General features: G+C 39.1%; 1 protein-coding gene across 3 annotated transcripts in view; it reads left to right on the top strand.

Moving 5' to 3' along the window:
• Nucleotides 1–18,115, top strand: part of CNTNAP4 (contactin associated protein family member 4) — a 255,955-nt gene that overhangs the window by 67,870 nt on the left and 169,970 nt on the right. For all 3 annotated transcript variants that reach the window (XM_045443602.1, XM_045443603.1, XM_045443605.1), the window contains exon 3: nt 10,241–10,434. In XM_045443602.1, coding sequence (XP_045299558.1) covers nt 10,241–10,434 — 194 coding nt within the window. The remainder of the gene's footprint in view (nt 1–10,240; nt 10,435–18,115) is intronic.

An 18,115-nucleotide genomic window follows, 5' to 3' on the forward strand; every position in this document is an offset into this window, starting at 1 on the left:
GCTTCTAGTCAGACCCTCATTCACTTCTGAGCATTGCTCTTTATCTTCTCCTCCTGGACTTTGATTGTGGAATGGTTTCTAGGGAATATAATTCATTAGACAGAAAGATGAAAAACACATTGTTCCAATTAAAAAACTCCCAGTTATCTCCTGCCAAAGAAAAATCACACTAGTACAGACTTCCAGTTACAAAATAAAAAAAGTCATGGAGATTAAAAGTACAACACAGGGAATCTAGTCAATAACATTGAAATAACATTGTATGGTGACAGATGATGACTATGTTTACTGTGGTAAGCACTGTGTAACGTATAGAATTGTTGAATCACTCTTGTACACCTGAAACTAATATGATATTGTATGTCAACTATACTTCAATAATAGATAAAAATTAAAAAAAAAAAACAAAAGAATAATTGCACGGATTGGGTAAAAAGACCAGACAGACTTTCAGTACCATAGCAATGAAGGTCAAGACTATTGCAATAGAGAAGACACATTGAACCCAACTCTGTTGAAACAAAAGAGAGTTTGTAAGCTCTGGGTTGAGCCAGTAGAAAAGGACTGGAGAACATTAGGCGGGGAAGTTGGTCATTGTGATCAGGTGTTTGTGTTTGCTAATTGGCGATTACAGAAATTAGACTCATGCCCTCCCATAGAGACTGGGAAATGAGGCACTTTCTTGATGACTGCATTTCAAGGGATGACTCAGGTCCTTGAGAAAGACATTCTTGGATTATAAACTTGGAAAGAGCCTTGAGGAAGATTTATATCTCAGGGGGCAGAGAAATGGTTTATAGTTGCAAGTTTCCTAAATTAAATGCTCTAAGAAAAGGGAAGTCAGGCACTTCTAGTTGGGAAGGACCCTGTGTAAAGTTTAGCCAAGCTTCTGAGGTAAAAGCTAAGACTGTCATGGTCACAAGCATCGCTAATAGTTTTTCCTGCTGCTTGTAAAATAAAAGTTTCCACAATGAAGTATCACTTAAAAAGGAATAAGTCATGAAATTAAATAAAGCACGTATATTCAAGACTGAACTCAAAAGTACCTAAGCCTAGAGGTAAACATATCGCCATAATTGGGAATATGATGTAATCTTAATATGTCTTAGCATTTTTTACAAACTGAGAAAGCATTAAATGATTTAATCAATCAAATGCTTGGGATTGGTTTTGCACTTTTTACCTTTTTGATTTACTGTGTTCCAGTAATGCTGCCTTTTGCAGTCATTATGTGGAAATGATGTCTGTTGGTACAAGAGAGTGACTTCAGTTTTTTGACCCAGAAGGAGTGATATGAGGACATTTGGCTCATGACAGCTTATCATCTCTGTCTGGCTAAGGAAGATAAAAAAAAAAAAAAAGGAAGGTACGGAAGCAAAAAATGGTTTTTAAACCTCTGGGATATTGTCAGTATGTTCTTTTTGATGCATGATGTCATTTACTGAAATGACCTGTCTCACTGCAATAGATCTAAATCGAAACTTTTAGAAAAGCATCATAATGGGCTTAGAAAGCAAAACATGAGCAAGTCCTGATTATCGTTTGAATTTCTAGACATCATGTGCTAAAAGTCATTTTCCTAAAATGACTAATTTGAGTGAAATAAAACTTGCTGGCACAGAATTTAGTGTTTTTATAACTTTTTCCCAGCTTTCCAGAGTAAATTTGGCTGTCACAAAATTTGCAAATCAAATATACAAATCAAAATGCCCGAACAGAGGAAGGGTGTAAATATTTACTTTTCAATCCACTGAATTATTAAAGATTTCAGAAATGTTTGCTCTGGCAATACATGAAGTAGGACGGAAAGTCAGTCTGCCAATTTGCCGCGAGGGAAAAATGGATCAACAGCAAAGAACTGAAACCTCAGAGAACTGAGTGAGGTATTATTAATTTAGAGCCTTTCTGGGGAAATGAAGTGAAAAGCATCTTTTTCACTGTATCAAAAATCCAGAAACAAAGCCATAAGTGCATCTAGGAAATGTAGTTTACAAGTGATTAAACTGTATAACTTTGGGGCAATTGGTAGTCTGTGTGTGTGTGTGTGTGTGTGTGTGTGTGTGTGTGTGTGTGTGTGTGTACGTACTTGAGCTTTCTCTTTGAGAACCTCACTGAAAATACCTCGCTGCAAAGAAACCTCATTTGGCTCCAGTTTCCACTTTGCCACTAATTTGGTATATGAATTTACACAGTCTTATTATACCTGGATGGCTACAGATTTATTTCATTCCTTTATGCAGTACATAGTTACTAAGCATCCACCGTGTGTCGGGCCATGTGCTAGACACTTAGGATCTATCTGTGGGTAAAACAGGCAAAGACTCTTGGTCTCATCAAGCTTATGTTCTAGTAGGTCAAGATAAAAGATAAAGAATACATGTAATAAATAAGAAAATCATATACTATGTGTAAAAGGAAATCATATACTATGTCAATTCCTGTCAAAAAGAATGAGAAAGTTGTTTTGGGTAAGACAAATGGGAACAGTATTGTTGGGTAAGAAAAATTGTGGCAAGGGAGGTCAGGGGATACAGGCCTCTATGGGAAGGATCAGATCCGAGCAAAGACTCGAAGGTGGCAGGGATGTTAGCCCAGTGTATCTCAGAAGGGAGCACTCCAGGCAGAAAGGATCACTTCGCACAGCAGGGACTGGGAGGTAGGAGAATGACTGGTGTTTGTGCAGAGAACCTCAGTGAGGGAGGCCCTTGCTGCTGATGGGGAGTGAACTGGGAAGAAGAGGCTGGGCAGACATGGGTGGGAGTGGCATAAGGGGGCAGATCAGATAGGACCCTGTGGGCCATATAGCGATGACTTTGTCTTTCACTGTGTGTATGATGGAGACTTACTGCAGTGTTTTGAACACAGGGATAATATTTTAAGCCTGTTACATGGAGAATGGAGCCTCCATGAGCTAGGGAAGAAGCAGAGAGACTTCTTTGGTGGCTTCTGCAAGAATGTAGGGTAAAATCATGTGCCTTGAGCCATAGGAGTACCAATGAAGATGGGCAAATAGTCTGATGCTGGAGAGGTGAGCAGCACCAGTAACATTTTCTCTTGGAATGGTTATGTGGTGAAAAAGAGGGAAGTCAAGAATGACTTCTTTGTTGTTGCTCTTCTGAGAAACCAGAAGGATGGAATTATCATAAACTGGGCTGAGGAAGGGTATGAACAGAGTAGGCCTGGGGGCGGGGGGGGGGGGTGAGAATGAGGTTTGGTTTGGAACATGTTACAGATATCAAGTTGAATGAAGCTCAGGAAGGAGATGTGGGGTGGAGATGTAACTCAGGGAATTATTGGCATGTGGGTAACACTTAAATCCACGAGGTCAAGAGAAATCATGAAGGAGTGCACATTGACAGAAAAGAACCAGGGCAAAGGACTGAGCCCTGGAGCATCTCAACCCTCAGAGCTGATAAGAGATAAAAAGAACTAGCAATGGAGACTGAGGAAGAAGGACCAGTAAGCTGAGGAGAAAATTAAGAGAAGGAGCTCTTGTGAAAATAAGTGAACAAAGTATACCGAAGCATTGGGAAGGGCCGGAATATTCAAATGTCTCTGGTGGGTCAGGTGGTAGGAAGGCTGAAACCTGAGCATTCGATTTGGTGACGTGGAGTTCTCTGGTAGTCTTGAGAAGAGCAGCTTCAGTTGAGTGGTACAGAATGAAAGGCTGGTTGGAGTTGGCTGGAGCGAGAATGAAATGAGAAGAATTGCAGAGCTTGAGTGTGGACATCTTATTCAAAGAATGGTAACATAAAAAGGAGAAAAAAAAGTACACAAGAGTCAAGAGAAGCTTTTTTTCTTTAAAAAAAAAAAAAGAAGGAAAAACAACAGCATGCTTGTACATCCGTGGGAATGATCCATTAAAGAGAAAAAAAGATAACGAGGCAGGAGAGAGGGGAGAATCGCTGAAGCAGTGGACCCGAGCAGGTCCATCACAAGTGAAGGGGCCAGCTCATGCCCTGTGGAAGGAACTAGAAGGCACAGGAACAGGCTTGGGCGCTGACTGTGCCAGCAGAGCTCCGTCTCACTTCACCTCCCGCCTCTGCCTCCCTCTGTGTTGGCTTCACTCAGGCAGACTTTCCAAAAAGATCGCTGCTGCAGTTTGATTCCCGAGTCGCATCCTTTCAGCTTTCTGAGCGGAGAAAAGGATCTCTCCTTCAGTAGTCCCGACAGAATCCTGGAATTGCGCCACTAGCCTGGCTCAGGTGATGCGTCCATCCCTGTCACCATCCCTGGGGCCAGGGGAGGCAATGCCAAGATTGCAGAGTGTTCTGTGAAAAAAGACCAGCAAATTACAGCATCAATAGCATCGTGTTTTCTTCTTGGCAAAACAAGCAAACAAACAAAAAAACTGACAAAAAACTAAGCTGGTAACAACACAAAGTTGTTAAGAGTTCTACGTGGTGACCCAGGGACACTGCAGTCCATTTAAGGGAGCCAAACAAATATTGGCACAATGTTCTTTTTGTTTCCTTACATTATTGTGATGTAATGTCAAGATCAAAATGATCCAGGCAAATGTAGACTCTTGGGGGAAATCTAGTTGACATGTGAAAAAAAAGTAATTATCTTAGAAGGAAGCTTTCCTATGACAATTTTAATTAAGCCAATCATTTTTGTAGAAATGTATGTGGCCTAGTGGTGGCTAGGACTGTCATTCAATTGTGTTCACTGTGCTTTGTGTCCTTGAACATTTGTGTCTTTCTACACTTTAAATATTGGGAAAGAAATATGGCTCCTTCTTTCTGAGCGGTTTGTACTTTTACGAAGTTGACAAAACTCTATGCCACATCATCTCCCTGATGACCACCAGGAATGGCAGTTATGTCATTTTTAATATTAGTAGGGGATAGAGGTGATTCTTTTCTCTATTTTAAGGCTTCAACCAAAAGTCATTTTTTTCTTCAATTTTTCTTTTCACTTTCCCGAAATTGTTAGATGTGTCTCTATGAGCAGAACTAATTATTGTTGATATCTGGCAAATGGAATATATGGATATTAAATTTATAATTCAGCCAGGCAGTTACTTATATTTAAATAATATTGAATAAGGGTATCTGCCTGGCTCAGTTGGTAGAGCATGTGACTCTTGATCTCAAGGTCCTGAGTTCAAGCCCCCCACTGGACGTGGAACCTACTTAAAATGAATGTTTAAAAAAATTAAAGAAAAATAAATAATATTGAATTTATAATTTAGATATATTCTTGGGATAAAATTAACCACTATGGGCAATGACAGTTGTATAATTTTTTCAGGGGTAAAGAACTGAGAAGGAAGTGACTTTTAAAATGAGATCCTCACTGAGATTTAAATTATTTTAAAAATAAGTAATTTCTTATCCACATTAAAGTGATTTGTATAACATTTGGAAAAATTTAATTTGCATAATATTAGGAAAATTTACTTAGCCTCTGTAAATATTTTTTTAAGTTTTATTTGAAAAGAAGAGGTGTTAAAACATTTCATTTCACTAGATAATTTTAGTAATTAAGCTTAATATGGTACATAAAATTTCTAGAGTAGAGTATCTGACATACAATAGGCACAGACAATTTATAGTTTGCTTTTCTTTCCCTATAATTCACAGCCACATATTTTATAGAAGCAAGTTCCCCAGGAAACTGATGTTTAAAATTGGTAGGCACCCACTGGGTGCCTCAGTGGGTTAAGCACCCAACTTCGGTTCAAGTCATGATCTCTCAGTTTGTGGGTTGAAGTCCCACATCAGGCTCTCTCTATGCTGGCAGCTTGGAGCCTGGAGCCTGCTTCAGATTCTGCGTCCCCGTCTCTCTCTGCCCCTCCCCCACTCACACTCTGTCTCTCTCTCAAAAATAAATAAACATTTTTTAAAAATTAAAAAAAAAATAGAACTGGTAGGCAAGAGATGCTGTGTTTGTGGTCATTCAGGAACTAAATATTTTCAGAGCTGAATTTAGTGCTGTGATCATAAATCTGTATTTGGAGTCAATAGTAATAATAATTGTTCTATAATTCAAAAAGTAACAACTGCCATGTACCCACATGCTTGCTGTATGTGAGAGAAATCAATAGGCACTTTAATATGCTTTTTGAAATTAATTCTCAGAGCAGTGCTACAACATTTAATTTAAAAGTCTCACCAGTCGGGAGGATTTTCGTTTTTAAATGTGAGTTTTCAGGCTGTGATACGAAGAGTCAACAAGTGTTTTTGTTTGGATAGATTTATGACACTTTACTATGCCAAGTCTCAGTGATGAGGCCAAAGAAGGAGAAAAAGGAGGGTAGAATAGGAAGAAAATGAGCTGAGGGGACAAGACTCTTGTTTTTATCTGGTGGGTTACGTGTCAGTAACCATGGATGAGGTGGGGGTTCTAAAGAGATGGTCTTTGGTCTGTAGGTATTGGCCTACTGTAATGGTGAACACATGGGCATATTAAAAGCATCATTAAGAACGAATAATACTTGACCAGCAGCTAAAAGGTTTGATTAATAAATAAAGTGAGGAATTCTTTTATTTTAGAGTAATTCAGACTTTACCATTGGCTGGAGTTAGCCCTCATTTCCTCCATGAAAAAAGTAAATACGACAATAGCATGGCTCCGGAATGCTGGGTGGTTTGGTAGTAGCCATACGGCTGTTCTAATATAACGTCAGCTTTTATTTCATGTGTGTTGTTCCTACTTGTCACCACAGGCTGCCAGTACCAAAGTATGTCACGTTCTACCTATATCTGTACCTATATCTATACCTAGAAGTTTGCATTTTCCATATTCCTCTTCGACATTTGTTTTAGAATCAGAACAAGGATATCACTCCATCACACACTTAGACCATGTGCATCTGCAGAGCTAAAACAGCTTCAAACCCTGTGGGGAATCTGTGGATTCCCTGGGGCCGATTTCACTTGGTAAAGCCCAGGAGCATCTGAATTTCCATGACTTTATTGGTGTACCTCTTTAATGATATAGCTTAATTTGCATATCAGTAGTACCTTTTCACCACAGGTGAGAAATTGAAATGTTCAAGGTCAATTAACTGCGAATGTTTCAAGTCGGGTAGTGCAGCTGTAACAGTGAGCGGTGCTGGGAAGAGGGAGCGGTCAGTGAGAGGTGCCTCTTTCTCCTGATGAGAATTGATGATCCAATTTTAACTCACCAGAATCATGCTGATTCTTTTTTCCTTACTGTGCTCCTCTCATGTGCTCACTTTTTAAATACTGGTCTATCAAGGAGTGTCAAAATGCTAGAGAAAGATTATGAAATTCTATATTGAAAAAGTGTATAGACCATTGAAATTAACTAGAAAGAGCAAGACACAAAATAATCAGTATTTTCCCAGAGGTACAAGCTACATATAGATAAAATTCCGAATGTCGAAATGTCAGGTTAAAATGATAGCCAGCCGGGGGCCCTTCATTCACTCTTTTCCAACTTTTCTATGTATAAAACAATGATATGGCGTGCCTGGGTGGCTCAGTCGGATAAGCATCCGTCTCTTGATTTTGTCTTAGGTCATGACTTCACTGTTGGTGAGACCAAGCCCTGTGTCAGGCTCTGTGCTGACATTGAGGAGCCTGCTTGACGTTTTCTCTCCCCTTTCTTTCTGCCCTTCCCCCCCACTCTCTCTCTCAACCAAAGTAAATAAATAAACTTAAAAAAAATTTTTTTTAAATGATAAAAAAACAGAGAGATAGGCAGTAGTAATAGTATAAGAGGACTGAGGATGCTTGGTTAGCATTAGACCTCAGGAAACTTTCAACTTCCAAACTTGGAGAGATCCTTAGGAAGAATAGTAAGATTTAGAAAGGACAGTAGAGGGAAATAGTTACCCATTCACCCCTCCTGTCATGTCCCCGTACTTCAGAGATACGGTCTTTGTTAATTCGAGGGAGGAAAATTGGCTCAACCGCCCCGTAGCTAAATTCTAGGGTTCCCCTACCTCTCTCAGTACCATCTTTTCTACATCCATTGGGAGCTTCCAGTTCCCATTGATCATAACAACATGAGAGGCACTGCAGGTCCTGGCTAAGAGCACCATGCCTCTTCCTGCTCTGCAGGTGACAGCCAGGTATTCAGACTCTCTGTATGTGACTTATCCTCTATTCAGTAGGTTGCTCTGAGAATTAAATAACTATGTCTTCACAGAATGCCTGACACAAAGTACTCACTTGCTCAATAAATACTAAGTGAATTCTACCACAGTAGAATAAGTAGAAAAGGTAGGCTGGAGTTTCATTACATCCTGAGCAGTGAAAGATGGAGGAAGAGTTGGCTTGGCTTTAAAAATAATGCCGTGGGAACAACTCCCACTGAGGGTTCAGGAATTTCCTGAGTTATTTGTGGCAGGCTATAATTCAAGATGTCTTCAGATCAGTCTTCCTTATAGATAACAGGCTGCAAGAGTAAAAGGTGCCCTTTGTGGACAGCAGAGCTGTGCTGGAGAAGTGACACCAAGACACCAAAAATGCAGCCAGAGCATGTGTCTACCAACAAACCCTCTTGCTCAAAATATGAGAGTATTCTTCTCTAACCTAAATGTAGTAGATGGTATTGGTGGCCGACAGAACTCCACCCATCCAGGTTACTGGCCCAAACCACAGGTTCTTCAAGGGCAAATACAGAGAAAATTAAAAGTAAAAACAAGCCAACCAAAATTACTGTATGTATAATATTTTGGATGAAAAAGAGAGAGGTATGGAATGGAAGACATTTTTGAACAATGACTTCTTCCAAGAGAAAAAGGAAATTTGAAAAAAAAAAAGTCTCGTTCTAAAGACAATGTAGTGAATAACTTGGTAATCATACCCTAATACAAGTAGGAGTTAGCATTATAGCATCAGGATAGGATGTTGTTGTCACATAATTCCTTTTTAATATACTGTATTGACTCAGTTTTGAGCCTTATGTAGAGGATGGTCTGCTCTCTTTCATGAGCAGCTGATTATATCCATAACCTGCCCACTTCCCTTGTTGGGCTTACAGCCTCAAGGTGGTGACAAAAGAATGTGGGAAAGAAACGTGTGCTAATATTCTTACTTGGGGTGTTATATATTAGATGTTACATTTTAAAAGATACTGAATATTAGATGATTATGGATTTAAGAATGCGTTAAACCCTGTTTCATGCCTTTTACAATGATTGTGTATTACTTACATAATTATCAATGTGAATATTACTTAAAATAAGTAAAGTCCCCAAATAAGGCTTTTTTGTATTAACTGGAAGAATGAAACATCTTAACAAGACATCCAATAGTCACATCTCTAATATTCTGGTGTGCAGTGAGTAAAAGGAAACACAGTAAGTTCGGCTCTACCCACACTTCCTTGAATATACAATAGGTTCCTATTTTTCACTCTTGAATGCTCAAGCACACCTCACTCTAGGACCTTTTCCCTGACTGCCCCTCCCCCACCTCTTACCTCCCCCCCTTACCCCACCTCCCCACCCGGCCAGGATAGAACCAGTGGCGTGTTGGTGAATTGGTTGGGGTGGGAACGGGTGCTGATCTGTAGAGTTTGCCAGTTTCTGTGGTTTAAATACTCCAACCATGGTCCATTGCAAAAGTGGCTATATTCAGCAGTCAGCTTGCAAAATTCATGAAAATTTAATGGCCTCTCCTACACTGTTGCCAGCCAGTTCCAACTTTCTACTGGATAGAACTCTCCTCCATCATCCGTTGTATTATTGTTTCCTGCACGTGCTTCACCATTAACATTTGTGTTTCAAGCATGCTTTCCAATGTCTGTCCCTCCTATAAACCCATAAACACAGTGAGGATAGGGACTCCCCTTTTTGTCCACCTGTATTTTCAGGCTTTATGCTATACTTCTTTCTCCAGGAAGTCTAAACATGATCAGATACCACAGGTAGTATTCTCGTTATGCCACAGTGTGAACTATGATTGAAGGTCGATCCGTCACCTAATCATGTGTGTGGGCAGTAACCCTCCTAGTTCCAAGTGTAGACATGAATGTCCACTTGTCAAATTAAGCCCTTTGAACATTCAGTAGAATCTCAGTTCTACCCCGTGTTGGGAGTTACAACACCTAGAAATGGACATAATTAACACAGGCTTCATCCATTCATACTAAATTCTTGTTTTTCTATATTATTCTACAATTATGAGAAGTTTCATATTTTGGAAATTTGACTTTATTAAATTCCACACAGGAATACAGTCTTACTGGCATTTCTATCCAATAACAGATTTTTAACTAATCTTCTTCCTGTTGTCTTCTGTTTCTATTTTCATAAAAGGAGCTGGTGGCTGGTCTCCACTTGTGTCAAACAAATACCAGTGGTTGCAGATTGACCTTGGAGAGAGAATGGAGATCACCGCTGTGGCCACCCAAGGGGGATATGGGAGCTCCAACTGGGTGACCAGCTACCTCCTGATGTTCAGTGATAGTGGCAGGAACTGGAAACAATATCGGCAAGAAGACAGCATCTGGGTATGTTTCTTTAACAGAAATGCATAGTCTCTCAGGGAAAAGAAGCAGAGTCATCCCTGTGTGTTGTTTACGAATCTCTTAAACTAAGTTGAGAAACAGAATCTTGGGAATTACTTAGAAAGCATTTTTCAAGGAAAAATGAATTAATATTCATTTTCTATTCTGTTTCATGGTATAACTTTTGAAAATACCAGAGGTGAGTGAACTTATCTCAGAGACCCCAGAAACTGAAAAAAAATCTTACTTGTCCACTACCTAGTGTGGAAGTCTAAGAAATAAATAAAACCTGTCATTTGTTTTTAAGTTTTATCCAATAACCTAGTGGTTTTTGCATGGTCTTCATTTAAGGTTGGTTGACAGAATTTTTTCCTTTTATTTCCTCTGATGCCTCTGAGATTTCTGAACATCTCCTTCTCTCTCTAGTATTTGGAGGTTGGTATATATAATATTTGGAGTATTATATATGTATAAACATATATATATGTTTTTGTATATAAAACATATATGTTTTGTATATGTTTTGTATATATAAACATATATACATGTGATTTGTATATAAACCATTCTCTAGTCTTTTAAAAGTGTGTAAGTGTGTAAAACGCTGCATGCTATTGGCAGGGGCATGGCTCCTTAAGAGAGACTGACAAGGAGGCAGTTTGCAATATGGCGGGTGGTATTTGTAGTTGGCTGATCACGTATAAACACCTGGTGGAAGAAGGAAGCTGCAGGCTGTTTGCTTGGTGGTGAAGAAAGGACTTCTTTGCTAGGAGAAGGGTATTGGTTTGAATCTTATGTGGACCAGGGACAACGTGCTGCAGTCAAAGAACTTTCTTTTTTTTTCTTTTCCTCTGGCTGAGCTGCTGGAACCAGAGAAAATGAGTAACTTAATGAAGCATCATTCTTAGCACACAGATAATTTAGAAGCCTATTTGGGCACATAATGATAATTTTCTTTGATCAGTCAATTGCCTCTCTTTTGAAAGTTCCTAGAACTCAGTCATACATTATCAACTCATTGAAGAGATGGACTGCGATTTACTCACCTTTGTGTCTCTGAAGCATTTGGTGGCCATTCAATGCGTGTTTATTGATGTAAATTGAATTGAGAAGAAGTAACCCTGCTCTTTCTCTAGAGAGAACAACAGTTGGGCTGGAAGAAGTTGCCTGTAAGCATTTTTAAGAAAAGCTGCCTTAAAATCCTAAGCAAGCTGAAGTGTAGAAGAGCGAGAAAAACTGGATATTACGGTTGAATTAATTTCATGAGAACCATTCAAACTAGGGATAAAATAAACAGTAATTATGAACCAATAACAATGAAAGCTTAATGAGGTATTTATTTTAACTAGGTGTTTGGATTATCCTTTACTCTTTTTCTAAATTAAGTATTGGGTTTGAAACTAGATAAGTAGAGGTTAATTCATGCTAACATATAGATGTGTTAAGTAAAATGTACGTTTTTGACATTTCTTAAGAGGATACATCAACCATGAAAATTATTTCTCCGTTATTCAATTTTGGGGCAAGTCAAACCTAGACCACACCACTTGCCTTCCTTTGCTTACTCTTGTTAAGGTGAGGTTCTCAGGGGTGCCTGGGTGGCTCCGTTGGTTGGGCGTCCAACTTCAGCTCAGGTCATGATCTCACATTCCATGGATTTGAGCCCCGCATCTGGCTCTGTGCTGACAGCTGAGCTCAGAGCCTGGAGCCTGCTTCCGATTCTGTGTCTCCTTCTCTCTGCTCCTCTCCTGCTCACACTCTGTCTCTGTCTGTCTGTCTGTCTCTCTCTCTCAAAAATAAGCATTAAGGGGCGCCTGGGTGGCGCAGTCGGTTAAGCGTCCGACTTCAGCCAGGTCACGATCTCGCGGTCCGTGAGTTCGAGTCCCGCGTCGGGCTCTGGGCTGATGGCTCAGAGCCTGGAGCCTGTTTCCGATTCTGTGTCTCCCTCTCTCTCTGCCCCTCCCCCGTTCATGCTCTGTCTCTCTCTGTCCCAAAAATAAATAAACGTTGAAAAAAAAATTAAAAAAAAAAATAAGAAGCATTAAAAAATTAAAAAAAAAAAGGTGAGGTTCTCAGGGTGAAATAGAGGCATAATGATATCCTTAACCAATCCAAACTAATCAATGTAAAGACAGATGGCATCTATCATAATTACTTGCCAAGGTAATATTATTTTTTATGCTGTGCTTTGATTTGTTTGTTTATTCATTCTCTTCCTCTTTTGAGTGTGAACATCCTGAAAATAGAGGCTGTACCTTCCAACCTGTCATCTCAGCATCCAAATCTTTTTTTCATTATTTGTTTATTTATTTGTTTGTTTGTTTATTCCTTTAAAAATTTTTTTAATCCTTATTTATTTTGGGGAGACAGAGAGAGAGAGCACGAGCAGGGGAGGGGCAGAGAGAGAGGGAGACACAGAATCCAAAGCAGGCTCCAGGCTCCGAGCTGTCAGCACAGAGCCCGATGTGGGGCTTGAACCCACGGACTGTGAGATCATGACCTGAGCCAAAGTTGGACGCTTAACCGACTGAACCACCCAGGTGCCCCAAATCTTCTTTTTTAAATGTTGATTTATTTTGAGAGGGGGAGAAGGGGCAGAGAGAGAGAGGGAGGGAGAGAATCCTAAGCAGGCTCCATGCTCAGTGTGGAGCCTGACATGGGGCTCAATCTCACCACGGAGAGATTATCACCTGAGCCAGTATCAAAGGTCTGACGTTTAACCAGTTGAGCCACCCAGGCACCCCTCGGCATCCTAGATCTAAAGAGTTCCTGGCTTGTTGCAGGCAAGTGCTAAATGTTTGTTGAATGAATGAATGAATGAATGAATGAATGAGGGAATGAATAAATGAATAAAAAATGCATTTTATTGTAGTGACTGCTTCCTCCTAGAATCAGTTATGTCTTTTTTTTTTTTTTTTTTTTTTTTTTTTTTAGTTTTTTTTTTTTTTTCAACGTTTTTATTTTTATTTTTGGGACAGAGAGAGACAGAGCATGAACGGGGGAGGGGCAGAGAGAGAGGGAGACACAGAATCGGAAACAGGCTCCAGGCTCTGAGCCATCAGCCCAGAGCCTGACGCGGGGCTCGAACTCACGGACCGCGAGACCGTGACCTGGCTGAAGTCGGACGCTTAACCGACTGCGCCACCCAGGCGCCCCTCAGTTATGTCTTTTAGTGCATTTATGTTTTACCAGTTTAATATACGTAGAGTTAGGATGCACATTTCTTTACCCCCTATAAGTTTTGAACTTTTTATGGGAGAGGGTTTATCTTTTTCATCTGCATTTCCAGCATTTAGTACCCATTGTGGTATATCGCTTTTGTTGAGGTTATTACAGAAAAAAAAATCAATGAATGAATGGATTTGAAGACATTGATCTCCTATTCTGGGTCTAACTTTGTAAAGAAAAAAAAAAAAATCTGAGAGGTATTAAAAGAGCTCATGTTAATGTCATCAAGAGATAAAATACATCACAACAAAGCAAAAAATGATTCAGAGAAGCATGCAAACATGGGGTACAGAATTCTAGAGATTTGGAAATTAGTGGAACACGCAGATCATTGTAGATTGACTTTGTCAAAACAGCTGGGCTCACCTGGGTGTTGAAGGAAAAGCTTCATAACTTAGATTATGGAAGGATTAAGGAAGCTATCCCATGTAGCTGGAAAAGAGTAGACGACAGCATGGACTTTGGCGATATCCAGAGGTACAGTTTCCCACAAAATAACCAGGAAATCTACTGGTCAGAATGGACTGTCAAGGTCAGGAACGTCTGAATGATACTTTGGGATATGGTGAAGAAAATTGATGGATGACTTTGAGTGTCAAGATCAAAATTAAGACTTGGTGCAACAGGTACCATGACTACACCGAAGTTATGATGTAGGTGAAACAACCCATATCCCATACCACACACATCCTCCTGATGCCTGCTCATCCCAGGTATTCTGCTGAGTTCTATCCTGCTCCTAGTTACGCAGGTAGCTCTCTGAGGGAGGCTCCGTCTCCGTGAATCTACAATTGCCAAAGCAGGAAGAATGAAACATGGTGAATTATGCGTACTTCTTGCCATTTCACCTGGAATAACACAGATCACTTCAACCTGGATTGTTTTTTAGCCAAAGTACAATTTTTAATTGATGTACATAGTAAGGACTTTAACCCACTGCTGTATTTTACAAATATAGATTTTCCAGAGTCGTTTTCTTTATTTGGTATTTTTTGGCCCATTTTTAAAAAAGGTATTCTGAGTTATATACAGACTGAACAAAAACTGCCCATTTTATTTAAGAGCTTCACATTCTGCCCCAGATGATAGAAATAAATCTATGAAAGAGGGTTAGGGAACATATAAGCCATTATACAAGTATGTGATGGAAAAAGGAAGAAGAGACAATTGTTGTAAGTTTAGAAACAAATAAAATAAAACCCATCAACATGGATTGAAATGCTACATTGAGGATCCTCATTCTCCCTTCATTTGATCCCACCTCGAGCGCTGGAGAGAACAATGGCTCTATATACCTGAAAGGTTTAATAAAAGGCCCTGATGCTTCTTACAAATAATCTTTAAAAAGAAAGATGAAGTATTTATTGTCTCTACAGGTCATGCACATATTTGATAGAACTGTAAACTTGACAGATATATGATATTTTGTAAAATCACATATTAAAACATTTCTTTAGAAAAAAATTTATAGTCCAGGCCCATAAATGTAATTTATAGAAACTACTCTAGTACTTGGCATGTAAATATTTCACAAAATTAGAAAATGCAAGCCACTAAAATGGTTCCTCTCAAAATGAAGATAAAATAAAATCCCTCAACATCTATGATCAAAGGACTTTTCAGCCAGTTTTATTGTAAGTGATTGAAAAAGTGAATGTAAGGTGTAATTTCTGCTCATTTAAGGACAATTGCTAAGATATCATGAAAGGAACATCTTGGAAACTATTTTAAATAGATAAACATGTGCAGGAACTTTATAGCTAAATTATCCAAATGGTCCCTGATACGTGCCCAAGATTCTTTGACACTCCAGACTATACAGGCAAGGAATGGGAATGGTACCAATTTTATGAATTGTTTAGGTAAATATGATTGTTATACACAGAATAGTTTGCTTTTTGTTTTTTTATGGATGTCATTTGTACCTGGTTTTCCAAACAAACAAAAACCTTTAGCGTATTTCTAAAGTTAGAGTAGTTTTGTTTCTTATTTTTCTTATTTTTTTATTGTTAAAATTTTTTTTGATGTTTTAGTTATTTTTGAGACAGAGAGAAAGCATGAGCTGGGGAGGGGCAGAGAGAGGGAGACAGGGACCAAAGCAGACTCCGTGTTGACAGCAGACAGCCTGATGTGGAGCTTAGACTCACGAACAGTGAGATCATGCTCTGAGCAGAGGTCAGATGCTTACCCGACTGAGCCACTCAGGCGCCCCTTGTTTTTTACTTAGAAGTGTTTAATGTCATGATTCTGGGTTTGTTTTGTGAAAAACACAGAGCCCCTGTGACATAGTAATATAGTCAATTAGGTAGAAGTATCACCTGTCCCAGAATATTCACACCATTATCACTGTGAATGATTGAGTCGTCAACTCTCAAAGCCACACGGTGCAGAAACACTACCTGCAAAGATTTTAACATGCATTTGTTTCAAATCAAATAAACATGTGGCCAGGGGAGTTTAATAGAAAACCTCAGGAGGCAGGAATACAAGCGGGAGGGGTGCTATAAGCTTGCTGGACTCCATGCCATGCAAGGCACATCTTTCCTCGTTCTTCCCCTCTTTCGAGCCCTTATTCTAGCAACTTAAACCTGCAAAAATCATTTGTGGGGTTTCAAAGCACAACAGTACTAATGCCGTGTATGTCAACGTGTCAAACCATCAAGTTTAATGCATCGCAAGACTTGCCTCAGTACTTGGACAGAGGCCTAGAGAATGCCTTAAGCTGCATCTGTCTTTCTGGATGGCCTCTACTCCGTTGCCAAAAAGACATTTTTAATGGAAGTTGCTATTATTTGTATCGTCAGGAAATCTCTTGATGTATTTCTATTTAATCATGACTTCTTCACCCTTTTGAAAATGATTAACCTAGTAGTGCATGCTTAAAGGTGGCTGCATCTGGGTTTTTAATGTGGCTTCAGTCATGGATCTGAACAGTTAGTTTGCTAGGCACCTTCTCTATCATGTAGTGTGGTTTCTTTCACCTCCGTGCATCTGTGCTCATTCTCTAGTGTGCTCTGTGAGTCCCTTCTTATAAACTTCTTTGGACACACATATATATGGGAACTTTGTATCAATAGGTGATGCACAAAATACATATATGGGAACTCCCATGCATTTCAAGTACACGTAAACAGTGATATAAGACAAATGGTAATGTTGTTTCACATTCTTCAAAATGATCTGCCTCTAAGCAAGCAAAGTAAAAATTATTTGAACAGAGTGATTAGAGTTAACAGGAGATTGGATTTGGTGCCCTCCTCAGAGGGCACACTCACACTCAGGATCGTTCTCAAATCATCAACCAGGGAATAACATGTGTTAAAGACACTTTCCAACTTGCGTCTCACATTCTACCATGTCACAGTTCAGTGATAACAACATGACCCCCTTTTCTCCATTCTTTCTTGCCATCGCTGTGATCTGATGTCGTAGATGTCTACTTCCGGCGTTTCTAGTTCCAGCCTCGGGAGACTACATTTGGAGTTCTCTCTTGGAACAAGTCTGTCCTTTTGAAATGTCTCTTTTGTTGTTAAGACTAGCCATCTAGGTCTCTCTGTAAACCAATGCATTAGGCTCTCTTTCCGAATTTTTGGTTTTTTAAATTCTGAACTTGGGGCGCCTGGGTGGCGCAGTCAGTTAAGCGTCCAACTTCAGCCAGGTCACGATCTTGCGGTCCGTGAGTTCGAGCCCCGCGTCTGGGCTGATGGCTCAGAGCCTGGAGCCTGTTTCTGATTCTGTGTCTCCCTCTCTCTCTGCCCCTCCCCCGTTCATGCTCTGTCTCTCTCTGTCCCAAAAATAAATAAATGTTGAAAAAAAAAATTTAAGTTCTGAACTTACAAGCATGTTTTGATCAGAGAAAGAGATAGAAAAATATATAAAGCTAGAAAGGAGGTGACAAGATTTGGCATTGATACAATATAATGCTTAAAAATATAAGAGAATTATTTTACTATTTTTTAAGATGGTAACTCAGTAATGTGCCTAACAACAAAATTAATTTTTAAAATCAGTAATTTATCTTCCCACTTATAAATAACTGCATAGACAATACAAAAGGAATACATACTCCACTTAAACTAGAACTAAAAATGAATAAATATCAAGGTAAAACTTAGAAAAATGTACAGGATATATAAAAATAATATTTAGAATATTACTGAAGGATATAAAAGAAGACTTGATTAAATGACAAGTCATATCCGTTTTGAAGTGGAAAATAGTATCACAAGCTACTCATTCTACCTAAAATAACTCATAAAAATGAAATCATTCTGAATTTCATGTATAAAAAGTATGAACAAATACATAAATTAGCAAAATAACAGTAGTAAGGAGAACCTACATGTTAGAAAAATTTTATAAATCTATGTTAATTAAAACATGTTGATACTGGCAAGTGAAAACATAGTGAAAGAATAAAAGAGAACATCCATTACTAAGTCCAAATACCATTTAG

The sequence above is a fragment of the Leopardus geoffroyi genome, chromosome E2 (genome assembly GCF_018350155.1).
Source record: "Leopardus geoffroyi isolate Oge1 chromosome E2, O.geoffroyi_Oge1_pat1.0, whole genome shotgun sequence".
NCBI classification, from domain to species: domain Eukaryota; kingdom Metazoa; phylum Chordata; class Mammalia; order Carnivora; family Felidae; genus Leopardus; species Leopardus geoffroyi.